The sequence below is a fragment of the Botrytis deweyae genome (genome assembly GCF_014898535.1).
Source record: "Botrytis deweyae strain B1 chromosome Unknown BDEW_006, whole genome shotgun sequence".
In the NCBI taxonomy this organism is placed as follows: domain Eukaryota; kingdom Fungi; phylum Ascomycota; class Leotiomycetes; order Helotiales; family Sclerotiniaceae; genus Botrytis; species Botrytis deweyae.
The window spans coordinates 1-27,750 of NW_024066213.1; the positions used below are offsets into that span (position 1 = coordinate 1).

The 27,750-nt window shown below is 39.1% G+C and overlaps 7 protein-coding genes across 7 annotated transcripts; 4 read left to right on the top strand and 3 right to left on the bottom strand.

The window, feature by feature from the left end:
* Window positions 1-954: 954 nt before the first annotated feature.
* On the bottom strand, window positions 955-1,887 carry EAE98_003217 (uncharacterized protein; the record flags this gene model as incomplete). Its single annotated transcript, XM_038950837.1, has 1 exon — window positions 955-1,887. The coding sequence occupies one exon, from the start codon at window positions 1,885-1,887 to the stop codon at window positions 955-957; it is 933 nt and encodes a 310-aa protein (XP_038812301.1).
* Window positions 1,888-2,316: 429 nt separating this feature from the next.
* Window positions 2,317-3,593, top strand: EAE98_003218 (uncharacterized protein; the record flags this gene model as incomplete). Its single annotated transcript, XM_038950838.1, has 2 exons — window positions 2,317-2,415; window positions 2,463-3,593. 2 exons carry the CDS (start codon window positions 2,317-2,319, stop codon window positions 3,591-3,593), a joined length of 1,230 nt encoding a protein of 409 aa, XP_038812302.1.
* Window positions 3,594-3,924: 331 nt separating this feature from the next.
* On the bottom strand, window positions 3,925-4,263 carry EAE98_003219 (uncharacterized protein; the record flags this gene model as incomplete). The annotated part of the gene is made up of 1 exon (XM_038950839.1): window positions 3,925-4,263. One exon carries the CDS (start codon window positions 4,261-4,263, stop codon window positions 3,925-3,927), a length of 339 nt encoding a protein of 112 aa, XP_038812303.1.
* A 3,496-nt stretch (window positions 4,264-7,759) lies between these two features.
* EAE98_003220 (uncharacterized protein) lies at window positions 7,760-8,249 on the top strand (the record flags this gene model as incomplete). The annotated part of the gene is given in 3 exon segments (XM_038950840.1): window positions 7,760-7,791; window positions 7,815-7,911; window positions 7,923-8,249. The coding sequence occupies 3 exon segments, from the start codon at window positions 7,760-7,762 to the stop codon at window positions 8,247-8,249; spliced, it is 456 nt and encodes a 151-aa protein (XP_038812304.1).
* Window positions 8,250-8,712: 463 nt separating this feature from the next.
* Window positions 8,713-10,198, bottom strand: EAE98_003221 (uncharacterized protein; the record flags this gene model as incomplete). Its single annotated transcript, XM_038950841.1, has 2 exons — window positions 8,713-9,686; window positions 9,748-10,198. 2 exons carry the CDS (start codon window positions 10,196-10,198, stop codon window positions 8,713-8,715), a joined length of 1,425 nt encoding a protein of 474 aa, XP_038812305.1.
* Window positions 10,199-13,159: 2,961 nt separating this feature from the next.
* Window positions 13,160-15,627, top strand: EAE98_003222 (uncharacterized protein; the record flags this gene model as incomplete). The annotated part of the gene is made up of 8 exons (XM_038950842.1): window positions 13,160-13,360; window positions 13,814-13,891; window positions 13,967-14,189; window positions 14,242-14,346; window positions 14,401-14,864; window positions 14,914-15,249; window positions 15,308-15,480; window positions 15,546-15,627. 8 exons carry the CDS (start codon window positions 13,160-13,162, stop codon window positions 15,625-15,627), a joined length of 1,662 nt encoding a protein of 553 aa, XP_038812306.1.
* Window positions 15,628-24,108: 8,481 nt separating this feature from the next.
* Window positions 24,109-27,722, top strand: EAE98_003223 (uncharacterized protein; the record flags this gene model as incomplete). Its single annotated transcript, XM_038950843.1, has 2 exons — window positions 24,109-26,919; window positions 26,970-27,722. The coding sequence occupies 2 exons, from the start codon at window positions 24,109-24,111 to the stop codon at window positions 27,720-27,722; spliced, it is 3,564 nt and encodes a 1,187-aa protein (XP_038812307.1).
* Between the last annotated feature and the right edge of the window lie 28 nt (window positions 27,723-27,750).

Below are 27,750 nucleotides of genomic sequence, written 5' to 3' on the forward strand. Positions count from 1 at the left end.
GGGGATGAATATTACATATTACTTATTATCTCCAAACTGCCAGGGTTCAGGAGAAGAATTATATCGGGAGGATAATCCTATTCGAATAGGGTTAGATGGTCAGATGGTTAGGAATAATGTGTGATTATTCTCTGTGCTGGAAAATGAGATTCGGGAAACGGATGGGTTGGGAGGTATAGCTGATGTTGAGGTTTGGGGAGTGAGATGGTGTTATGGATTGGAATTTTGGGGTTGGTGGTTATGGTTGTTGGGGAGATGGTGAATGGGCGTGTGGAAGGTTTTGGGGGGTTTGTGGTGGGATGTTTGTTGTGTGTTGTTGTTGTTTGTTGTATTGTATATCTGGAAAGTATTTCTGAGGATGGATTGAAGTTTGGTAATGGATATGTTGAATATTGATGTTTTGCTATAAGGACCTAGGTAGGTAAGCTATGACATGGCTTTAGTAATCAATCTTTCTGGTACTTGTAGAATGCGGAATCTTTAGCTCGAACATTGGATTAGTGATTTATATAGAAAGTCGATGATTGGAGTTTTTGAGTGGAATGAAGATACTCTTGTTTATGTGTCTGATGGGTTTCATGGTTGATTTAGCTTATGATGGGTTGAGCAAAAGGTGTATTTTTGTGTTATTCAGTGCGATATTGTTGCTGGGGGGTGTTTGGGAAGAGGGCGAGGTGATATGATGTGTATATGCGAGTGAGAAGAAAAGTCGAATTATGTTGTATTTGGAGATTTGGTTTGAGAGTTTGGGGATAGGGGACCAGGATAATAGTTGGGAGGATTAGATCTTAGTGCAATTTGTATAGTTGGAAATATAAAGGGGTTTTTTGTATCGTGAATACAGTGATGAGTTTTCAGAAAGAGTCATTGTATGCGATGGCTATTGTTACTATTCGTGCTCCTACAAACAATCCACTGAATATGGTATAGGTTATTGATTGATCAACAATATCATCATTCAAGTTGATAAGGATGTACTTCCAAATACTCCTCTAACGTTGTCAATTTACCACGCGCATTCTCCACAGCCCACACAACTTTCTCCTCAGATCCCGGACCCCAATATCCAAATTCCTCACAGAAGCTAAAATACTCGGCAAACATCTCCGCCGCAAAAGACATACTACTCTTAAAAGCATCCTCGCTGACTTGTTTATAAACGATAATTTTCCCACTCGATTTCGACAATGCTGCGACAATTTCCTCCATTGTGTAAATTGTCACCGCGGCACAGAAAGTTTTCCCCTGATACTTATCTGGCTCCGCGAGAATCGCACCCACGAATTTCCCCGCATCACCCATCGCATCGAGTAGCGGAAACGGCATTTTCAAACTACCATGTCGAGACAAAACCCATGTCCCATCCGCCGCTGCTCGCGGAGCCAGAAAGTCTTGCGCTTGAAAATTCTGCATAAAGGAACCGAGCGAAATGAAAGAACTTTTGATCGCAAGACTCCGGATGTACTGCTCGATCTTGGCTTTTGCATCAAAAGCGGTGACTTTGGTGTATTTACCTTTGGAGAGTGAAGATATGTGAGGTAAGGTGCTGAAAATTATATATTGCACTCCCATCTCGATAGCTACGTCGACAATGGTTTTACCGTTGTGGTATTCGATTTCTACTGCGTTGGGACTGAAATCGGGAAGAGTCATGATGAATACGGTATGTACGTTTGCTAATGCTGCGCGGAGCGAATGGGGATCGGTGATGTCGCCGTGAATGAGGGAGATTTTCTCGGCGAGCTTTTGGGATGCAGGGGAGGTGGTGTTGCGAGTTATGCCTCGGATGGTGTATTGTTGAGATAGGGATGGGTCGTTTAGTACGTGGTGAATGATGGAGCTTCCTTGTTGACCGGTGGCTCCAAAGACTGCGAGGATTTTGGACATTGTGTTTGAGGTGTGTGTTTTTTGGAAGATAAGTTCTCGAAATAATTGTTTTGAAGGAAGTTTACGGGATTTGGTGATGGTGTTCAATATTACAGATGCTTTTCGTGCTCTTATAGATGTGTAAGTAACTAGACACAACCATGCCCTCTAGGCTCTAGCCTCCTTCCAATCCTGAGTTGGTGTTCTAATTCCAGAAATAGTCTAGCGTGAAGCTACTCGCTTGTTCGCTTTCAAACATGATTGGCTGTTTGTAACTGCACCTGGTTATTTAGTGCTTACAGATCACGAAAGTGGATCGGTCATTCTACTTACCAATCCATCTTCACGACTATTAGTTATCGGAAGCTCGCATCTTCGCATCTTCGCATCTTCGTTTTCTAGTGTATCTCAGGAGTAATCGATAGATAATGACTCCAATTCATAACTTTGATGGAATCTGTTAGTACTCCTGTTCTACGGCAACCCGGAGTCCCTTTGCTAAGGAAATCTCACTCTGGGTGTCGTGACTGTAGAGTTCGTAAAGTGAAGGTAGCTTAATAAATCAATGCTAAAATATTTGCTAAGATGATTTCTAGTGCGATGAAATAAAGCCCATCTGTTCCAATTGTCGACGACGATATATCAACATTTTCCAATGTGATTGGAGTACGGGCTCCCAGAAGTCCAAGAAGTCAGCAGTGCAGCGTTTTTCAACGTCCATTATACCTGCACCTAGTTCTAGCCTCGAAACACACCCAAACACCCTAGCAGATACAACAAGCCCATGGCGATCTCTAGAACTCCGCTTAATGTACCATTACAGTACAATAGTGAGTAATCTCATGCCCGCCTGCCTAGGCGCTCCAGCGCGCGCATGGCAACACACCATTCCGCAGCTCTCTTTCGATTCCGAAATCGTGCTCAATCCCATGCTCGCGCTCTCGGCACTCCATCTGCATACATATACACCCCATGATTCTCTTCTAAGTATTGCATTAAGACGCTATCTCGATCGTACACTTGTGAATCATCGGCAAGCGCTTTCAGAAGGCGAAGAACTCTCAGAACAGCTTTGGCTTTCGGCGATTTTGTTGTGTCATGTTTATTGGTTGCTTTCGCGTCAGAAACAGAAAGATGAAGAGTATGAGATACCGGTTCAAGCGATCAGGATGTTGGAGGGTGTGAATGTAGTGTTTAAGCAGAAGAGAAGGTTACTGGATCGATTGGGATATGCTCCGTATAAATTTGAAAGCTTGCCTAGCGTTTTATCGCAAGATGAGCTATCTAGAATTGCAAAATTCCGAATGAGGAGAATAGAAGAAGATCTCGATCACTTGGTAAATGCATTTTCCATATCCACGGAATCCGAAACTATTCAAAGTGTCTATCTGGAAGCGAAAGAATCAGTACTATTTCACTACCGAGCATTTTTCTCCGGTACGAGTGCGCAGATTCTGAGACGTATGGTTACGGTTATGCCGGCTAGATTTCAGTTGGATTTTCGTGTATTACTTGAACATCATGATCCTTTGGCAATGGCATTATGGGCGAGAGGGTTGGTTTTGTTGAAGGGATTGGATGATACGTGGTGGGTTAATGGCGGAGGTGAATATGAAGTTGTGGAGAGGGATGTGAGGGGTATGAGGGGATTGATGCCGGAGAAGTTTCGGTGGACTATGGATTGGCCTTGTAAAGTTTTGGATGGGGAAATTGTGTTGGAGAGGTGAGGTTAATAGGTCTGGGCTAAAGAGGAGGGATGAAACGGAAATAATGATTGCCATCAGGGTTCGATACCAGTATTCTCTCTTAAGTATTTGATGTTTATAGGGTAAGAAACTGAAAAGAATATCGAGGGTTATCCCTAGTCTATTCTGTTCTCTGTCTTTTAATAGTATCACAAGCGTTGCATCACAAGTTTTCCATGATTTTACTGATCTTAAGATAGTATTGGAGTGCTTTCCAGTATAAGATAAGTCTACCTACTGGATAATCAAGCTCTTGAAATTCTTCGCACAACACAACATATTTCCTGCGCCTCCTTCAGCAATCAAACCCACATTAACCTCTCTTAAAAACCTCCACATTCACTCTCCCCAAAGCTCCATCATCATGGTTCCAAGGGTGAACATCTATATGATATCTCCCGTCAATCTCATGATCCTGAATTTGGAAGTCATTGCCCCCGACGAAAGGATCACTCCAAAACAATTTAAAGATCTTGGTTTGTCCATCATAGAGTTCGATAAAGCCTTCTGTACCATCCATCGAACCTAATTTTCCACAGGCGGAAATTCCGACCTCGCAATGGGGCGGGGCAGTAATGTTGTTCATATAATGCGGTTGAATATCATAGTTTTTGTCCTCGTTGTCGTGGAATTTTCCGCTAGCAGTGAACATTGTTTTGAGAGAGACAATGAGCCATGAGAAACTTTGACAGTGACGTGTAAAATCAGGAGGGGTTGTGGGAGTTCATTACTATTTTAGATTTCCGTTCATGATTTTGATACTATTGTCCGGCCCAGTAGTATTTTTGATATTGAGCACAACGAAATTTTCATATCCATTCATGATTGCAAGTGACTGGGTTTTACTAGATAACCATGAGTTAGAACTTTGCTGAAATGAATAAAGGATAGGTGACGAACTTGCGTGCTGCGTGATTGAAGATATATGAAGATTTGAAAGTTGAGCTTGGGATTTAATGTGATGAGCCTGAATTTCGCTGTTGCTCCCACACGTCGGCATAAGCTCCGACAAATCATTCACAAGAAGCTTCTATACGTTCATCCGGCCACCTCAACAGTACGCTCCTAGGTCCTAGGGATAATAGACTCCCACATCTGTATCACAGAGATTGCCTCTACAAGATATTTCCGCGAGTTAGTGACATTGAATCTCGCGATATAATGTGTAAATTGCTAAGTGAAGGAGGTTACCAACAAGGGCTTTGTGTATAAACTCGTTTTAGCTACAAATGAGAGATTATTCAACTGGTTAGCTATGCTTCTTGCAATCAAGACACCTGAAGTTAGATATAATGATTTACCTCATGATGATCTGAACTTGGGTATAGCATCGTTTTCTACTACTTTAGAGTCAAGGGAGATATTCCTGGTAGCTAGCTCAATGAAGTCACAAAAAATTTATACAGCTTGGCTTGAAGCATATGTTAATTTTAGAAAGAACAGACATCATTTCAAGTGACATGTGTCAGGATTAGGTTCTGATATTTAGTGATGCGACAGGCTCAATTGCTAGGATTGGGCCCAATCTTCTTGTAACGAGCGACCCAGATACCTGGCGGAAAGTCCTTGGGTTCGCTCGAATTACGAACGAGGTTCATGGTTCGATTGTCTGAGGATTGATTCTCATCGTGCAATTTTGATCACCGAGCGTGACAGAAGCAAACACAATGCGCTACGATACCAGATGGCAAGTGGTGTAAGAAACCTTCTGCCAAAATTTTACAGCAACCGCGCACAGCTGTTCGTCGGTTTCAAAAATCACACCAAAAATGATCATTTTGCTCTATTTATATAAATATAAATAAAATATTCAGAATATATAATTCTCTTGATTTTAAAACATAAGAATATTTTAATTTAAAAAATTGAATTTAAATAAAAAAAAGTTTTTGATTTTCGCTTATTTTACTAGTATGTTTCAATGTTTTCAAATTATATTAATTTTCTTTATAGGTTTTATAATAAATAAAAACCTTGAAAAAAAACTATATAATTTTTATCAAATTTTAATTCAAAATGAGTAGAATTATATGAAATTTATCAGATAAAATCTATACTATTATTGAAAAATATATAGATAATTTATATGAGTTTTGGTGTGATTTTGGTGTTCGGCAAACAGCTGTGCCCTAATACTATATGAGGAAATGACTGATTAGATCTTGAGTAGTATGATGGCAAGGATATTGAGGGACTGGAAGCTACCATAGACAACAATATGAGAGAGTGGATCGCATACATAGAACATAACTCCATATCAACCTCCCAAGCCATGAAGTCATAAAGCCATTTGACATTGCACGAAGCATCCAATGGCTCGATTTTGATCTCATCTGCCAGCTATGCTTCGGGCATGGGTTTGGCTTTATCGCGAACCACAGTGACCGCTACGACTTTCAAAAAACTCTCGATGAGAGACTTCCAATAGTGGAACAGATTGGGGTTCTGGCAGAATTTGGTAGCATTCTCAGATTCATCTCCGGAGTTCTTTTCCTCAATCAAGTATTGCCATCAGCGAAAGACAAATCTGGCGTTGGAAAGATTCTGGGAGTAAGTCGTACCTATTTAAATTCTTATCTTTGCGATCAGGATTCCCACTAAGGATATAAAGCTTACTCGGACTACTATCGATGCTTGTTACATGTCCGATTTCGTGCCCCGCAAAGACTTACTAGCAGCCTGGCTAGATCGAGGAATGGATCGTTCTCAAGCCGAGACCTAAATGGTCATAGCACTGTAAGTCATATGCCAATCGCTTATGATAAGCGTTGCTAACAATTCTCAGTTTCGCAGGATCCGATACGACTGCCACAGCTACACTTAATTTAATAATGTGTTTCTAAAAAAATAAGCGATTTTTTGTAAGAGTTCTGGAACCTACTTACCGCACATGTAATGCTTTTCCGGCTAAAATATACGATTATTTAGTTTTTCATATCCTGGTTTATTTATAGATATTGTGAGCGAAACTTGGTACTGGTCACGTGACCTCTTTCTGTAGCTAGTATTTATAGGTCTCCTTTGTGTAGTTTAAAGAAAGTATCAGTTCCCACCCACCTTCTTGTATGCTTTGTAATACGCTATGTAGAGCCTATTCCTCCTCTTCTTCGTTAAAGGCGCTATGTCTCAGTGACTTATCTGTAGTATCTACGAAGGACTACTTTACGACCCTACCACCTTCTACTCTTTTACAATATATAGAATAAAATTGAATATAGTATTATAAAAAGATTCAGAATTACTTAAAGTATCCAAAAAAAAATTATTTATTTTTAAATATTTTTATAATAGTATTTGTAAAGGGTTAAAGTTAAAAATTAGAAAATTTTCGAAAAAATCGCTTATTTTGTATGAGAAAAGTATTACAAGTTAAAAATTCTGAACTTTTTCAATTAAAAGCCTATATAACTTTTCAACAAAAATATTTAAAAATAAACTAGAAATTTTTATATAAAAGAAATGATTTGCATTATTCACTAAAAAGTTTTTATAATTGAATATCGATAATTGAATTAATCATAAAGTATTTTAATTTATATAAAAAAACATAGATTTTATAGGGATTTTGTTACATTTGTTACAGGGGTGCGGTAAGTAGGTTCCAGAACTCTTACCTTATCAATTTTGAAATTTAATTTCAATCACTTCTAAACTTATCAATATATCTTTAAACTGAATAAACTCTTTAAAATAATTAATATCTCAATTAAAAGAATTAATATATAGTTTTATAAATATATTAAAGGAATAATTGTAAAATTAAAGGTAATTAGAATATAAATTCGATTTTGAAATTGAAAATTAACATATTTTCAAACTGTTTTCAAACTTTTGCTTTAAAATTTCCAATTCGATTTATAATGATTTGAAATAATCAAAAATTATATGAATAATATAATTCATTATTCTCTATTATTTGATCAAGTTTTCAATTGAATTGAATTCGATTAATAAAGATATTATAAATTGAAATTAGAAAATCTAATATTTAGATGTTTTTAATAAAGCATTGGAATTTAAGGTTTTGGAAATACGTTATTAAATTGAGTGTCCTTCTTTACATCATCACATCACCACCCGTGTACACACGTCTAATCTCAGAATTTGTGCTGCGTACAAAAATCAATCTCAATCGGAACTTGCATCATATGCAACAGCCAGAAACCTTCCATATCTTCACGTTTGTATTAAAGAAGGATTAAGACTCTTCCCGCCAGTCACCGCACTGCGTCAGCGTGTAACTCCACCGGAGGGTGATCTACTTGGGGGAATACATGTTCCAAGCGGAGTTGACATCGGAGTGAATATAAGGGGCTACTAAGACACGAAGCAACCTTTGGGATTGACGCAGATATGTTTAGACCAGAGCGGTGGTTAGAGAGTACACAACCACAGCTTCGTCAAATGGAACGAGTGCATGAGCTACTTTTCAACATGGGTACCACGCGCTGTCTGGGTATAAATTTGGCAATGATGATGATGCACAAACTCTTTGCTGAGGTTTTCCGGCGGTGGGATATTATAATCGTGAATCCAACCCGCCCTTGGGATAGCAGGTGTCATGGTGTGTTTCAGCAAAAAGACTTATTTTTTCGCATCACATCTCGGTCAGTTCATATTGATGATAAGCCAACTTAAAGTCTGGTCAGTTACGTTTGTGTCTTGAGCGATAAGGAAAATTTTGGTGGCACGTTCTAAGGTTGTGGCCACATTGATGGAAGAACACGCGAGATTTGAAGCCTCTCGTCGAACGTTTCGACTTATAAGAGTTAAATGCAAGCTTATAATTTAATTAAAATACTTCGTGCATGCTTTTTCAGAGTTAAAATTCTTCCTCTTTACTTCGATGAAACGTAACAGCTCAAAAAGAGCTCGATATTTTGTTGAGAGAACATTGTTCCATGCCGGAGCCGTAAGGAATTAGTCACGCTAGGCTTTGTCACAAAAGACCCTCAATTTGAAGGAACAGCTACGGTACACATGTCAGAACTCGGGGAAAAACCCATCATGCTACTCAAAGTAAAGATAAGCTCTTTTCTAAAATTAAAATAAAGAAATCGAATAGCCACTACGGTCTACCTGTCCTATTTACCAACACTCTCTAACGTGATATCTTGAAGCCACCTGGGACACCAGTCTGGAAAAAGCCCTCGGGATCATACTTCTTGCTCACTGCTTGCAAACTACTCTTCATATCATCACCATATCCACTGATCGGATCCTGATAGCCCGCCGAGTAATTGACATACTTGTAGCGATTGAACAACCCTGCAATCTTACTGGACTCGTCAACTTCCTCGATAAATCTTCTAGCCGTTCCATCTATACGTTCATCGTCAGATTTATCTTCCCACGAGTAGGTCAATATGCACAGAACAAGGGAGCCCTGCGAAGTATCAAGACCTGTTGAGTTGCCTCCAGATGCCATCGATTTGGTAGTAATTGAGTTGTGGAGACGCCAATATGTCAGCGTCCATCGCATACCTTTGACATCCTCCACAGAGGTAGCCGCACTTTTGAAGAGAGTGTACACGTCCTGTAAGTGAGCAACAGAAAATTGGAAGGAAGTAGTAGCAAAGATCTGACGAACTCCCTTGGTTTGCATTTTCTGGATGTCTCGGGCAGTTTCCCCGAGGGTCGAGATCTTCATTGTATTTCTGTATTGAGGCTTGATATCCATGAAAGGTTTGAATACGGCTGGATCGCTGTCTTCTTTGGTGTATTCAAAGTTTGATGCAATAGTGAATTTCGTTTGAGGTGAAAATGTGATACTCAGCTTCATCGACGCATATGGATCCCAATCGTTTTTCATACTATTGAGTGCCCTGAAGTTATCATCTAAGGTGGAGATTGGGTATACGACTATCCCGGCCCATTGTTTGCCTTGTGAAAAAGTTCTCATGTCGAATCGGGTTACAATTCCAAAGTTATTGCTTCCTCCCTTGAGTGCAGTCCAGAGGTCTGAATTCGCATTGGCATTGGCATTGATGATGTGACCATCTGCAAGAACTACCTCGAAGTTTTCAACCATATCGCAGCACATGCCATACCTTGGCGAAGAAGAAGAGAAGCCTCCTGCGATTTGTGTCAGTACACAAGCATTTTAAAGCAAGAAAAAAGGAACGACGATACGTACCTCCAAGAGTAAATCCTCCAACCCCTACATCATAGACATGGCCCCCAACTACAGACAACCCCAAAGCATCAAGCTTGTCATATACTTGACCCCAGATAGCACCTCCTCCGACTGAGACAATATCCTTACTTTCATTTACTTCAACGGTGTTAATTTTTCGCAGGTCAATTGTGATACCATTGTCAATATTAGCGCTGCCTGCAAACGGGCTATGACCGCCTCCTCTAACAGCCAATTTTGTAGCAATATCAGACGCAGAATTTATGGTTCTCAAAGACTTTAGAACCTGGGCGACATCTTGAGCAGATTTAGGGGCGATGATGTAAGATGGTTTCGGCTGTGCCTCCTGGAGAGTAAAATAAGATTTCAAAGAAGCGTCATAACCATCACTATCAAGCTCAAAGACTTCTCCTTCGAGACCTTGTACAATTGTGGAAAGAATTGAAGACATAAATTTGGTTGCGATTTGTAACCGGTTGATGAGGAGAATGTAATTTGCAATGAAGAGTCTTGAGGAAATTTGGGCGAACTCGAATTGAAATATCTTGAAGAGTCTATAATCGGATGTGCAACATGACTCGAAGTGGATAAGAAGAGACTAGTCTCTTTCTAAATTAAGAGTAACGACATACAGTTCTAGAGAATGAAAACGCTTTGACTTGATTGTCTTATTAGTCAAGCCATCAATCAAATAAGCAATTCATTTCCAAAATCCCAATCGGATTTAGAACGTATTCGGATCGTTTTATTTGAATGAGTAGATATAAATCATTTACTAAATAAGATCAAATAAAATCTGATGATAAGTTTATCAAGTACTCGAAATGGTAAAATCAATTGTTAAAAAACTATTTGTTAAATAATTAAATAAATTATAATTCAATTATTATTTAATTAATCGAAATAATTTCATTTTAAACAAACTTTTTATTTTTTTCAATTATTTCGATTGTTTAATAAATTATTTTACTAAGAATGAGTTATCAAATAATTAGAAGAAAAAAACGACCTGAACGCACCCCTAATCGGCAGTGTAGGCAATAGTATACTACAGTGAAACTGTGGCGCGTATTAGCATATTGATATTACAGCTAGTACGTATAGAAAGGAGGTTATATCACTCTCGTATATATTCATATGCCTAAAGAATACTAGCAATATACTGAAATACTGGAATCCAATATAAAATATATATTCCTTATTCAAATTAGGTTAGAAATAAGGGATTCCCATTCAATTTGAAATAAGGAATGGAATTTTATTACTTAATATGAATAGAAATCCCTTTTTCTAGTTTAATTAGGATAGGAATGAATATTTTATATTGGATTCCAGTATTTCAGTATATTGCTAATAGTATTGAATAACTAAATAATATTGAATACTTTCAATAATATCGAATTCCATACTACATACGTATATATTTCGAAAAAAACTCTATACACACCACTATCTAACCCGTATACGGATTACGGGAAATACTATTGCCTACACTGCTAATCGGCAGCATTGGCGTGAGGAGGACGTAGAGAGGCTAGTTGGTAAAAAAAAATCTTCTCGTCAACATTTGGTCACCGTTGGAAGATTGTGCATTGCCATTCATGTGGATATACAGTAGAGTGATGATAGTCTTGAAGCATGTTCCGTGGCCCCTCTCATTTTCTACATTATGTTGCTTACCTAGTGAACTATTCCATAAAAGTAACAATTGCGCCGGGTATCTGATTCTTGAAGCCTATGTGTGCTTGTGAAATTCCCCAACCGTGCCCAACTTTACACATCACCCCGGCCCCTAACAAATTTACGCACTAGTAAACACTAACTGCGGCGTAGACGTTGCATCGCATTGTGGGAATGGGAAGGGATAGGGTTAGGAAGTGGGGAAATAAAGTAAGACCAAATGTTAGTAAAGCTCTCTCAGGAGAGAAAGCCCAGGGCACCAAACTCACCAAAATGACCCCTCGTTTAGAAATCCATCTATTCCAGAATCAAATAGCAATTTGGAACACATCTTGGATTAACTAAAATTGAAACCAAGTCCCGATTCTATTAAATATCAATACAGTTAACTAAATACATAGTTAGACAGAATTATTTGATATAGAATTTTGGAAGGGAGCGAATTGTCGGTTTCGCGTTTTTCTTCCATCCTGATGGTCAGAAGGTTCAAATTGCCCCACTTCCACCCATGTCTTAAACCATCCAGAGCGATCAGAGAAGTGTAACACCATTTTATTGCTCAAAAATAGCATCTAGAATCGATGTTCGGGCAGCCAATCAAATCAGCGTAATCATTTTATTAATACCATGCACTATTTCCGTCGTTTTGTACAAATATGATAACTTCTATTATTTATAATCACAAGCGATACGCTAATTAATTTCGCGAACTAATAGTCGGCTCTTATAAGCGGGCCGACTAGTTTCTGATCAGAGAAGGCAAGTGTCCCCGGAAAGCGAATGTTCTCGCTAGTGTTCTTGGTAAGGAATACATCAGAATAATAATTTAGTATATGAAATCTTTTGTTTTAATACAAAACTATCAATCTTAATAAGATTTTAAAACCAAATATATATTTCGATTCAACAAGATTAGAGCAATCTAAGAATATCAGAAGTTCTATAATAGCTTCGAAACTAATCAGATTATATGGATTTTTGTTGGCCGAGAAAATTAACTTTCCAGAAACACTTCCTTCCCTGACTAGAAACCAGTCGGCCGCTTATGAGAGCCGACTAGGACTCTTAATTCCTTTCAATCACCTTTGCTTATAGAAGTTCATTCTATCCCTACAGAAATGTATGACTGCATAAAAAACATGTTTTCAAGATATGTGATGCCCGTTGAAGAACGAGATAAGGTTTGATATCGATCCTATCTTAAACATCTGATACAACCGCTCGTTTAATTTCCGCCACTCATATAGCTTCATCTACACATCAAAATCTCTATCTCACCTACCTCCAAAGAATTCATGGATCACACCCAATGCTGAAGGTAGCACTTGTATAGATATGCGGGGGTCAAATATACTGAAGTACCTCATAGAACTTAACTTTCTAATCAAAGATGCAAGCCATCGTGTAATTATAGCTTATTTTCTTTCACATATTAAACAGATGTTCTGCTTAATTGAAACTAAAAGCGACTTTAGCCCAATTTCAATACAACTTCTAGTGTAGGTGTAAAGTGAGAACTTGCAAATTCTATTTTCACTCAAGAGGCGTAGTATTTTGGGGGTTCATCAAAGTATTGCTGTGCAATAGTATGGCGAAGTTTGACGACGTTGCTGTTTTTGAATAGTAGGACAACTTAAGTCCCATAAATAGTGAATGTTTCTCGTATGTTTGCATCTCTTCAAGACCAGATATTTCTCTGAATCTTCTACGTTGATTACATCTTTACTTAGCCATGTCCGCAACAACATCTTTAAGTTCCGCGGCAAGTTCTGCCCAAGCCGCTGCTATTGCCGCTATCACGGCCACGATGCTATCGGAGCCCCCACCACCTGGAGAGGTTGTTAACCTAATCGATCCACCTTCTCAGAGGGTCAAGCATAGCAGTATCAGTCATCTTTTTGGTTCTTACTGCAGCATTCGTTGGCTTGCGTTTGTATGCAAACTTCTTTGTGAAGCGCTCTGCAGGCGCAGAAGATTGTGAGTAGAATGTCTCAAGTGTAAGGTAGCTGCTAATCACGAATAGACTTCTGTATTTTAGCAACAGTAAGTCAACTCTACCTCAGTACAGTGTCTATCAATCTCTTGACTAATACTGCTGGTTAGAGCTTATCAATTGCCTACGCATCATTCATTATTGACTGTAATTTGACCCATTCAAAAGACATAGCTTGATCTTTGCTAAACAAACTTCAGTGGCCTGGGTATCAAGACATATGTGGGACGTTCCAGTCATATGTTTTAGTTTAACTTATTGGAAGGTATTCGTCACTTCTATCATACCATTACTTTTGTCTTCGACTTACGTCTTGCACAGAAACGATATGCGCAGAACAACATTGTTGCCTTCGCATTCTTATTCTCAAGAATTCCCATTCTTTTTCTTTAGCTGCGAATCTTTGGGACCACTAAAAAGTTTCGTTATGCAGTATACTTTGGGTTTGCAGCAGACATTGCTATCTATATGGTGAATGATGGTTTTTCTCAGATGTAAGACGCCAGCAGCGATTCCAACACTTTAATTAACCCTGGTACATCTTAGTACATCATATTCTCAATTCTGCGCGCAGCTTACAATGTCACTCTACACCCACTCGCCAAGTTCCGCGGACCAAGGCTTCGTGCTGCCTTTTACTTTCCAGAATTGTTGAGTTTGGCACGTGGTACGGCTGTTGAAGAGATAAAAGATCTCCATGATAGATACGGAGATATTGTACGGGTCACTCCAGAAGCACTGTCTTTTGACACAGCACAGTCATGGCGCGGTAAGAAATATTCTAACCGTTTACACATGAATTATCAAAAAGGAGAACCTAGTCTCACGGATTCATTCAGATATCTATGGCCTGCGTGACGGTCGGCGTGAAGTTGGACGTGATGAGAAATGGCATCTTGATCATGCTGGCAAAAGCAATATCATAGGTTTGTAAATTCTACTCTTCCTGGTGCATTTTTCAGAAGACTAATGACCTGTAGTTGTGAATGCTACAGATCATTCTCGCATGCGGCGCACTTTAGCGCACGCATTCTCTGATGTGGCGCTGCGTGAGCAAGAATCACTAATGACAACATATTTTGAACAGCTCATCGAAAAACTCCAGGAGAAAATAGATGGGTCAGCTGCTAGTTATATAGATCTACGTGATTGGTACAACTTTTTTACATTTGACATTATCGGAGACTTGTGCTTAGGAGAGGCATTTGGAACATCGAAATCTGGAAGCTATCATTATTGGATAGAACAAATCCTCGTGGGACTAAAATTCGTGGTTGTGATAAGATTTGCGCAGGCATATCCACTATTTCGCATCATTCTGGCTCTACTGATGAATCTAATTCCAGGCGTTGAAAAGCAAAAGCAAGGGCATATGGCCTACACAATTGACAAGCTTGAAGCGAGATTAAGGAAGAACACAGATCGGAAGGACTTCATCAGCTATGTAAGGAACATCTCATATCCTGAAAAAAATTGTCTGACTAAAAGAATAGATACTTGGCAATAACAAAAATGGCATGAGCCGCGATGAAATAGAGGGAACAGCAACAGTTATGATCATTGCTGGTTCGGAAACCACAGCATCAGCTTTGTGTGGCGCTACATACTACATGTTGAAGCACCCGAAAGTGCTTTTGGCAGCGACATCCGAGGTCCGCAAAAAATTCAAGACTGTCAATGATATTAACATGGTATCTGTGAGAGACCTTACATATATAAACACGATCATCGAAGAAGCCTTACGGATGTACCCCCCAACACCATCTACGCTCCCTCGTCGTACACGCTCGGAGGGAGAGATCATAAACGGTACTTTCATACCAGGTAACGTACGTGCCATTCATATTGAAGTTCTACCCATTTCTGTATATTGACACGGTACCTCAGATATCTGTTGGTGTGAATCATTGGGCAGCGTATCATGCGGCAAAAAACTTCGCCGACCCAGATACATTTGATCCAGCTCGATGGAGTACGCCTCCTCCAGATAAATATAAGCATGATGACAAAACTGCGTTTCAACCCTTCTCCATCGGACCAAGAAACTGTCTTGGGAAGAAGTAAGTTTGGTCGCCATTCTCATCACATATGAAAAATACAACAATTCTGATGACAACAACTGAAGCCTACCTTATTTTGAAATGCGATCAATTCTTGCACGGATGTTGTGGAATTTTGATATAGAGCTTTGCAAGGAGAGTAGATGATGGACAGAGAAACAGAAAACGTATATCCTATGGGATAAACCATCACTGAAGGTCAAGCTGCTACGTAAGAGTGTATGAATAGTGTCGGGATCACACACACAACAAATTTCAAGGGAAAAATTCCTTTGGTATACGCTCTTTTATCGATTGAAATAGGCCAAACACATTAAATCAAATTGGTTGCAACTGCTCTCAAGTGATTCTTACCAGTGTTTGTTGGGATACTGTCGTCGGCGCTCTAGATGCGAAACTTACATGAAAATTCGCATAGATTTCTTTACCCCAAATTAGGGTATGGGGTTAGTGTTACACCTCAGACTGGAAATGGATTGATGGTAAAAGCCCAACACTGCCCATCGATACTTCAGGAAACCTTTTTTTTTCGGTATCACTGAATGCGTCGAGAACATGTTGAAACTTGAGGTCTTCGACTTCTAGGAGGTCAGGATTTACAATATTCGCTAGTATGGAAAAGTATTGAGTGGAAATGCTCTCCAAGACAGTAACTTGATCTCCCTTAAGATAAACCTCATATGAAAGCGAAGAACTATTCTCTTGTTTAATCGAATTGAAGCCGATTCAGAAAACTATACCGAGTGATCTGAAGAAAACTTCTAAACGATTGAAAACAGCGTTTAGAATTTTTCGTGCCAGGAAGTGGAGTAATAGGGATTGGCTGCTAAGCATTGATCGAGAGTCACAAAGGGGCTAGTCACAACAAAACGAATTCTAGGGCTATATTTGATTCCCGAGGTCGTAAAGACTCCAAAGTCGCTGTTGCTGCTATTTCACAACCTGCGTGTAAATCTCGCTTAGATTACACGACCGAATTCTGATAGAATCGCTCTTTCTACTCCTATCTTAAGGGATTCATTTATTGAAACTCAATAGAATCTTAACTATCATGAGAATCAGATAAGAAAGTCCTCGTATACGTTCGTAGAGTCTGAGGGAATAATAACTCGCTTATCGATATTATTCTATATATTATTATTTTATAGAAGAGAATTTAGGGTACGTTTAATTAGTTTTAATAATCTGCTTTTATTCAACTTTCAATTGTTACTACTTTTTTCGATTCAATTATCAGTGTCTGTATTTATACTTATAGCTTATTATATAGAAATATATATTTGAAAGTATTATTTACTTTAATAAAGATTATACGTCCTATTCAAATAACAAAGCTTAGTTATATATTCTATAAGATATAAAGTTACTCTATCAAGGATTTAGTCTACTTACGTAATCGCTACTATGATATCTCATTAAGAAATATAATTAAAGAAACTCTAGCTCCTGATAGCTTTTATAGTAAAGTCTAAACATATCTCAGAGAGCTCGAAGAGTTATAGACTTTCATAACCCTAACCGAAGCACAGCCTAATTCCAGAATTCGTGTATTTTCGGAATGAAAATAGAGGAGAGAAAATATAACAAGGAAAAAATGACTTGTACACTCGTACTCTATAGAAGAAAAACAATAACAGAGAAGAAACCAAGTATATAAAGTTGAGAAGAAATTTTTCAAATCTACGCATTCTTAGCTCGAAACGAGAACTCAACTAAAAGCATTTATAACCAGTTGAGATTATATTATCGACAAACGAGTCTAAAATGATCAAGAAGAATTCCACTACCTTATTATCGTCATTGTCTAACTGCCTATCATCGTTTCTCATATATATCTCATCATCATCATCAATAAACCATCGCTTTGAATCCGATTCCCATAATCACACTTTCTACCCGTGTTTAATCATTCCTTCTCAATCCCTCCCGCAAATGAGATCCCCAACTTCTTTAAATTAAAAAACCACTCAGCACCCGAAATCTTATCCCAGAAACCAATTCCTTGTCGGGTCTTTAGTACAGTAGAACTCCTTTCTCTCAGAAGATAGATCTTAGATTCCAAAGACCTAGAGTTTATATAGTAGTGAATATGCAGGGAAAGTAGAAGTTATAACCGTGTAAGATAAAGACGTAAGAGATGGCGAGAACTATAGAGAAATTGATTTTTCACATCAAACCCCCTTCTCTAAAAATGTTGAGAAATGATACTGATTTTCTCTCAGAAATTAGAAGACTGATTATCCTTATAAGCACTAAATACTAATGCTATAAATCCTATATATTATTAATCCATCTATTTATCCCGTCTATTTCTCTATCCTATCAAATACAAAAACACTACTCAAATCTCCGGATTCAAAATTCTCAGAATCTTAAAATCTCGTAAATAATTATAAAAACAACAATAACATATAAATAGAAAAGAAACTCGAGGGCAGAAAACTCGATAGTAGAGATATATATTTACTCTAATGCGTTTCTACTTTCTTTATAAGAGTAGGAATAATATAACTAATAATAGATAATAGTTCTTTATGAAAAGAATTAGAATATCCGAAAATAGAATAAAAAAATAAAGAACGAATAATAAAGATAAAGAGAGATTTCAGCTATTAATATATATAAAGATGATATATAGAGCGATATATTAAAATTACAAAAGAGAGAAACATTATTCTAATGAATAATAAACTATAAACTATAAATTATGAATAATATATCTCATCCTTCTAGTATACTATACATCGATCTCAAAATTTACATTAAGATTCTCATTCCTCTCGATCTCGATAATATCGTCAACTTCAGAGAGTATAAACTTATAATATACAATCTCTCTCTCTCTCTTCCAAAAATCAAGAATTCAAGTTCCCCCCCTCTCATTCTTTATTACTCATTCTAGAGATCTTTAGTATAAATATATATACACATATATATATATATATATATAATTATCTTTACAAGATAAGTACTTTATATATATACCTAGAAACTAGATAGATACTAAGTAACAGATAGATAGATATGTATCGAAGAATATATAAATAGTATAGAGGACTTCTACTCTAATCTATAAGATATATTTATATATATATATATATATAACTAAGTAGGTGTTTATTAATATGAGAAGAGAGTATTTCCTACTCTTTTTTCCCCTAGAGAAAATAGAATAGAATAAAACAAAACAAGTTAAATATATATAGAAAGACTACCTTCTTACCTACTCACCTAGAACTCCTTCTAACACTACTCCTGATCCTATATCCTCAATCCCCAATCAATACTCACTCAATGCTCGCTCAATACTCACTCAATACTCGCTCAATACTTACTTCACAAACCCTCTCCGAATTTTAACCCCTTTAAAATCTCAAAATCCCAGATAAACCTAAATATAAGAACCTAAAAATTTCAAGATCTCAATACCTATATATAGAGATTACTTATATATATAATTTCAGTCTTAGTATTTAATATTATTCTATATCCCTAACCTCGTTTTATACCTTTAGTCTTTTCATTTTCATTAAATATACTATATAAATTTATAAATTCATTATATAATAAACTAAAGCTTAGACTATTCTCATTAATTTTTATAAGAGTATTAAAAAATTAAAATCATATACTCTTATATAAAGAAATACTCATTTAAATCAATTTCATTATATAAATTTTTAGGAAATCTAAAAAATGCTCGTATAAAAAGAATATCTGTATATTATATATCTATATATTCAGGTTTATCTATAGTAATAATAATATTAACCGAATATAAGTAATAATTAAATATCTATATAAATAGATAAATAGAATAGATATCTTAATTAATAAGCTTATTAGGAACTTATTAGGTATTAATTAATTTATTTACTAACTCACTTCAGCTTGAACAGATTAATTGATTGATTAATTAGTTAATTAGTTAATAGATTGATAAATTGATTGAGTATATAAATTAATTATATAAATTAATTATATAAATTAATTATATAAATTATACAAAATGAATCGCTATCGTAATCAATCAACTAACGATGATGATTTGATATAATAGACTCCCATCCATTAATTTATACATCAGATCCATCAACCACATCCGAAAGACCAGACCCCTCTCCCCCTCCCTCCCTACTAATAGATATTTAACCTAGGTACCTAGATAATTAACCATCTATTACAATTTACAGAATACTAATAAGCCTATCTCATCTACTAAATCCAAACTCCTACCTTCGTTAACCTTCGTATAGTATAGTATATAAGTTATAACCCAACTCAACTCAACTTACTATACTAAATTAAATCCTACGATACTCCGGAGGAATAAAGAAATGCGGGATGGAAGGAGTAAGGGACGGACGGACGGATGGCTGGGAAAGGTTTAGGAAGTTTGTATATCTAGGTACATTAGTTATTAGGTACTAGGTAGGTTGTGTTTTAATGGGTTTAGATAGAGATTTGTATGAATAGTGATTTATATAAATGATAATTTATATCTATAAACATATTTAATCAATACACCTACCTACCTACCTACCTATCTCTCTAATAACAACCTCCTTCGTATGTAGAAATTTCCGAATAAGATGAAGTTTATATATTTAAATCATATCTAATATATAGTATAGTAATCATCACATACATACATATATACATTTTCCAATTTTACTTACCTACCTATCGGTACCTCCAGCTACTCAAGTATTCATCTACGATATATTCATAAACATAAATATAATTTTCCCAACCTTTCAAATCGAAATCTACTCCCTATATATCTATCCTATTCCCCAAACCACCTATCGTAGAAAATCAAATTCTCACACTCCACTCCCTACTATCCTCCTTCTTCCCACGAAAAAAAAAATATATAGAAAAAAATAGAAAGAATCCTGTACGGTATACGGTATATCTAATTCGTGGCTCAAGATTCCCATTCATTCATTCATCCCGAGTATCGAGTATTAAATAATCAACCTACTATCGTAGGTATTGTGGAGAGATATCTTTTCCATCCATATCCTAAATATCCTATTCTATTCTATCTCATCTCCATCTCCATCTCCATCTCATCTCATCCTTATCGCCACTCCATCTCATCTCATCTCATCGTCGCGGGAACAGGTACATACAGTACTACTCCGTAGAGGCAGGTCGGTCCTCCTTCCCTAGGGATTTTTTGGGATTATTATTCATTGATTTGATTTGATTTGATTTCTTGAGGAGGAGGAGGAGGATTATGTATGGGGAATATATAGGGTTGGTAGGTACTCTGGATCTACTAGTAGGTAGGTAGGTAGGGTTTATTTATTTTATTTTATTTTATTTTGTTTTATCCTGTGCTGTGCTGTACTATATTGTGAGTGATTGGAGGGAGTGAGAGATACGCGTTATGATTGTGATAGGCCAGGAGATTAATAGTATAGTATGATTTTTCCATCGCGTTTTGAATCCGAATAGGACTCGAGGGTTGGATGTTTTATCTGGGTAGGTACCGGTACCTAGGTATCGCTTGTTCTAGGTATACGGTGTATGGTGTACGATATAGTGGAAGGAGATTTGATTTGATTTGTTTGTTTTGATGTGGATTGATGTTGATGTTGATGTTATGATGATGTTATGTTGATGTAAATAACAAACACGTCGACTGAATTAGGAAGTGAAGTAAATAAACATTCGAGATCATTCATGCGCAAATTGCTCATCGATGGATGAATGGAACTAAGACTAATGAGTTTCAAACGATCTCTTTCTTTCCGTGCAGATTTACTATTTATGGAAAGGAGACTTATTAGCAGAGTAGAGCATGAAAAAGACCCTCTCTGGGAAAAGTACAATAATACTCGTGATGCGTGTCGGGAGTCTAAAATATACGTGGCACGAGAAGAAGCGCGGGAGAGGGATGGGAAATTCTTTCTACAGCGTGTATGCATGGAGGGGAATAAGAGTTGAAGTATTGATAGCCTCTTGGATGGATGTCATGTTTGCTTAAGTTGGGAGGGATCGGATGAATGATGGTTTATTCTTAGAATTTTGGAGGGGGATTTCACAACAGAGTTTGAACGGTTCAAAGGTTCGACTGGGTCGGGGTTTGTGGGAAAGTGTATTGTTGTTCAGTGGTCCAGTCAAGTGTGCATTTTGATCGAGGACTGATTGCTTTGGGCTGCAGTAGTCAAATTGGTCCAAGCGACTGGGTAGTAGCGGAGTAGAGTTGATGAATGTGAATGTGAATGTGAATCTGAGTGCCCTGTGAATGCCCAGGTGGATGGATGGTGGATGGATGGTGGATGGATGGTGGATGGATGGTGGATGGAACAAGGAAGTTCTAGTCAAGACTAGAAGCAGAAGAAGGAATTTGATTGGTGCTGATTCAATTCATCTCATGTATTGCTGCTTTAATCATTTGAATGACCGGAAGACGTGAAGATATACCGAGATATGATCTGTGCTTGACGCGTTTTATTGGTTAAAGTTTGTTGATAAGCAAAATAAATAAACAACACAGCAATCGGTATCGGTAAGGTGCGGTATGGATGGTATGGCATGGATGGTATGGCATGGATGATGGTATGGATATCATCTGTGCAGATTGCATGCTGTACCATACCATACTAGAGAGGACGAACATGAACTTCATTTTGAAACTGGGTACCTATGTATGCTGATGCTGTACAGTCAACTTGAAACGACATGAAAAGGTGGAAGACTAGGAAGAATGTTATGCTGGCGGCTCAACCCCAATAGAATGGAGAGGACGGGTGATGTGTGTCTCCTTGCTTCTTTGGGGATGGGGATTGGTAACGGTTTATATGTTGTACACCGTCGAACTGAGGGATCACTGGGACACTGACTTCCATCGTCGATAGATGGGACGAAAATGGGAAGAGCTTGGGATCAAGTAGTAAGAAAGTGTTACCTAGATGGGTAAATATCAAGTGACCTCGGGACTAGAGAGAGGATAGCAGAAAATGGGACAGTCCCTATCAACTTTGGTCTTAAACGCGTCCAGGATAAGCGAAAAAACGGGTAAAAGAAGAAAAATGAAAAAAGACGCGTTCGTGAGTAAACAACTTTCCCTTTCCCCCCAATAGAACTCCGCCCCCATTTTGTTTCCCCCATCGTTCAATATCAAGCATCCATTCATTCATCGATCATATACACTACTACTAGTACTACACTACTACTACTACTACTACTACTACTACACTACTACTACACTACTACTATAACATCTACCATATCTTACATACCACACATACTACACATACCACATATACCACACATATCACACATATCACACATACCATACATACCATACCATACAATCTCACTGCTTGGTATACTAATAAATCCATGATTATAATACACACATACATTTAATTCTTTTCACTAATTCCCCTTCACATTCAATTAATTCCTTTCATCCCGTGAGAAATCTCGAAATTAAAAATTAAACGACATTTAAAAGTCTTTCCCATTTCGAGTAATATCAACCAACGTCTTCATCTCCCTCGATATCCTCCCACATACAACACGGTCAATAAGAAACTGGTTTTCTATTGGAAAGAGAGAAAGAGAGAAAGAGAGAAAGACAGAAAAACCAGAAAACCAGAGAAACAGAAAACAGAGCAAGAAAGTAAGAAAGATACTACCTAGACGAAACCTTCAAATTCGACATCTACACTATTACCTAGTACCCAAGAACTAGTACTAGTAATACCTATTAGGGTAGGTACTGTTGCGACAAGTCATTACCCGCCCGCCCACTCATTGATTGATCTTTAAGTCAACCAACGCCAAATTCCGAAAACCAACAGAAACATCAAAACTCGATTGATTGCAAGTCAAGTCAAGTCAAGTAGTCAAGTCAAGTCAAGTGGTCAAGTCAAGTCAAGTACAGTACTTCCAGTCTACTTACGGTCTCCTTACGGTCTACCTACCGTCTACAGTCTACGGTCTACGGTCCACGGTCCACAATCTACAGTCGTTTCCACTGTACACTCCATTTCGCGATATCTTCTTCAAAGGGGGAAAGAAAGAAGGACATTCAAATTATGACGTGAAGACTTCCTTCTCTTTTTCTATTTCAACAATCAACTGAATATATTTCAACGTCGCAACTACCTTCTATAATATACATCCTCCTCCTCCTCCTCCTTCTCAACTTCGCCCTTCCAACTTACGATTTCGGTTTCATAAGATCTCTCCTCTCTCTCTTCTCACGCCACCACTATCCTCTTCCTACAACATTCCTCGAATTGTTTCTATTACCTGTACAGTCTACATTCCGATCGATTTCCAATAAACTACCCCATTTTGGACAACACCTGTTGATTAGATTATTTCTTTTCTCAACTTGTAGTCTATTCTGTCGAGCATTCGAAACCGCCCGCAACATAAAAGAACTCTGTATTAACTGGTCCATTTCATTCAAACCCTTTTCCTTCCAGAATCGAAAGTTTGCGACAAGACGACGCGACGCCATTTCACATTGGAACGAAAACCAAAGACATATTCACTTTCTGTAACGAATGTCGCAAGACAGATAATTTCCGAATCCAGCGCCAAAAAAAGAAGATCACTCATCTTAAATTATCAAGCCGCGACATTCCAACAAACATCATGTCGTACTCCAACAGCGGCGGAGGCACTCTCACTTTGCCATCACCCACACATGCGCACCATGTTGATGTTACCTCCGCAGTCAGATCGCTAAGACGTTCTTTATCGCGCTCGCCATCCAAGTTCCGACTGGCCACTAAATCCCCAAGTCCATCCCCAGGATCTCCACTGTCGCCATCTCCAGTGTCACCATCCAAGCGCGCATCTTCGTACCCTGCGGTGTTCGCAGGTACAACTACACCTCACACTCCATCACCGCTCGCGGTTCCATTTCCTCCAAGCGCAAGATTGGCACTTCGATCCTCGTCCCGAGCCAAGACTGCCCCTCCTCGACAGGCTACCCGCCTACGAACCTCCCCCAGAAGTCCTATGAAGCGGGCATTGAGCCAAACAATTGATACGGGCAACGCGACTCCGACACCACTGGGTTACATGGGTGGACAAGAAAATTTTGGAGGCAGCAGTCCAGCGGAGAGAAAGGCCCTCGAGAAGCTCCCAAGAATGCATCTGAACTTGGACCCAAATGCGCCGGCCAACCAGGCAATATTGAGATTAGGCAGTGACGGAGCGAGTGATTGCGCATCCGCTTCAAGTCCACTGAAGCGCAGCGATCCCGTCATGAATCTGGAACAAGCGACGCTCGGAAGTCCAGTCGCAAAGCGCAGAAGTCTTCACGGTTCTGCCAGCTTTGGTCATGATTCAAATCTCTTTGAACAGGCACCAGCACCAACTTCTCCTACAAAATTCGATATCCACAGTGATTTAAACCACGAATATGAGTTATCGGCCACAGTTCTTACTTCGGAAAATACCGCATCCCCTTTCACCTCTACTCCTCGACGTTCCTCTTCTTTGCGCAAATCAACACTACTTCAAAGAAATGGCGAGAAGACTTCTTGGGGCAGAAGACATGCCGCTCAGCTTTTGGCTGCACAACAATCCGCGCAGCAACAACCTTTTGCAATTGCGAATCAGGATATTGTGAGCCCCAGTAAGCAGAAGAATCGTCCAAGATTGTCATTGGATCAATTTGTGGCACCCCTGAACCGTGATAGTCCGTTCAGCCACCAAGGTAACCTTCCAAATGCTTCGATGCATATGATTAATCAATCGCAACAACCTACTCAACACCCTACGCATCAACCTCACCCACTCTCGCGAACCATGACAACTTCCTCCTCCAACTCGAGCATCGCCGAGGACTCACCCGTTCAGCATGTTCCCGTTAACTTTGGAGGTAGCCAAAAACCCAAGATTGATTTCTCAAAATCTTTACCCGCTGGAGCTTTAAGACCATTCAATTTGGATGCCCCTGATGACTTCTCGACTCCAAAGAATTTCAAGTCCGTCAAACCATTACCTGCTGCTTTCATGTCTACAGGTCTTATTTCAAAGGTCAACAGAAGACCCGAAGAAGTCCAGATGCTTCGTGGAAATACCAAGTCGAATGTTCCAGATACCCCATGTAAAAAGCCGAACAACATTTTCGGCACTTACCCAGCTGCCGTACCCACTAGTGCCATCGCAAAGGCTAGACAAATCCGCCATTCGTTTGGTACCCCATCTACTCCTTTCAACCCCCATGGAGTACCAGCTATCGGTACCTTCGGAAAAGGCAGCGGCGTATTCGGAAGTGGTTTTGGCCAGCCAAGAGGTTTAACCAGACGAGGTAGCTTCCTGAGTATCGACGGAGATGATGGTGGATCCCCAGACTTCAAGACCGACAGCCAAATCAGCGACTTTGATTTACCACCAACTCCCACCAAGCAAGCTTCAAGCTTCTCTCATTTCCAAAATGGTAGTCCCACGAGTCATCGATCGATTCCGGCCTCAACATCTGCCGTGGGTGGTTTTAGCTTAGGAAAGATACCAAGATCAAGCAGTAAGTTGAACCTCTCTACGAGTCCAGGCGAGCAGGAAGAGGGAGACAGTGACACATCCATGGATATGAACGAATCTCCAACACCTGTCACTGCCGGACTTTCTCTCAGTACTTCCATTTCTGTGCCATCCTTTTCCAGGTCCCGAGCATTGCGGGGCCTACAATCTCCTTCGCCGTTGATGGCTAAATCTCTTACTACTTCCTTTTTGAGTCCTTCAAGAAAGCCCGGTTTTGCTAAAATTAGTCACGTGGCTCCAGCCAGTCCATTGGAGCGTGTAGATTTTCTCGAGAAATTGTCGCCTTGTACTCCTCAAGACAATATGTTGTTCCCCGATCCCAGTAGCCTTTCCATCTCCAACCATAGAGATGGTCATGCTCACCTAGGTGCCAACAGCGCTCCCGTTGCTCCACCTCCCGCTACACCAACCACTGGCCGAGATTATTTCGGTAAAACCAGCACCACCCCAGTTGGTAGTTTTCCACCCCGAGATGTGGATGAGTCCCTCGTATCACGCTTCAACAAAATCGAGTTGATCGGAACAGGAGAATTTTCTCAAGTATACAAAGTCACCCAGAGTGCGCACAAGGCTTCAACATTCATGTTTGGTGATTCGGTCGATTCCCCAATGACTGGTAGAACACCACCAACACCTACACCAGACCGTGTCTTTGCTGTCAAGAAGTCAAAGCAACCATATCAAGGTTTCAAGGATCGATCAAGGAAGCTCAAGGAAGTTGAGGTTATCAAGGCTCTCGGTCAGGCTGACAATGTCATCCATTATGTCGATTTCTGGGAAGAGAAGAATTACTTGTACATTCAAACGGAGTATTGTGAAGAAGGTAGTCTTGATATATTCCTTTCTCAAAACGGTCGAAAGGGTAGAGTAGATGATTTCAGAATCTGGAAGATTTTACTTGAGATCGGACAGGCAAGTTAAACACCCATCGAACTTTGTCACATTCAACTAACATTTAGTAGGGCCTTAAACATATCCATGATTCTGGCTTCATTCATCTCGATATCAAACCCGCCAATATCATGATTACCTTTGAGGGCGTCTTGAAGATTGGTGATTTTGGCATGGCAACTTCATGGCCTGCTTCTGATGCAATTGAAGGTGAAGGAGACCGTGAATACATTGGACCCGAGATTCTCCTTGGGCAATATGACAAGCCAGCAGATGTCTTCGCTCTTGGTATGGTTATTTTCGAGATCGCTACCAACGTATACTTGCCCGACAACGGAGTTTCTTGGCAACGTCTAAGATCCGGAGACATGAGTGAAGCTCCAAGTCTTACTTGGAGTGAAGCAAGTAGCATGCCCCGTGATGCCAATGGTATCCCTATCGTCCCTAGCGATGATTCTATGACCAGCGATGACGATCTTGAAGTTGACTTTGGTTCACCAATTGCTGCCAGCCGGAAACGATTCACTTCATCCTCCAAATCATTCGCCCATGACCCAAGCAACTTGTTTGGTTCTTCTAGACGAGGCGAACTTGAAGAAGCCCCAGAATTCATGAGAGATCCTAATCATGAGTGTACACTCGATAAGCTTGTTCGATGGATGATCTCACCACGTCCTCAAGACCGACCTTTGATTCATGAAGTGCTCGAATCACCAGGCCTTCAATGGGTTAGTAATAGGCGTCGTGCTGGTGCCACTGTTTTTGAAGGAAACTGGGGACCAGCAGATGAAGTCTTAGATGATGCTGAGATGATGGACGTTTAGAATCTTTCAAGATTTTGCTGGGAGCATT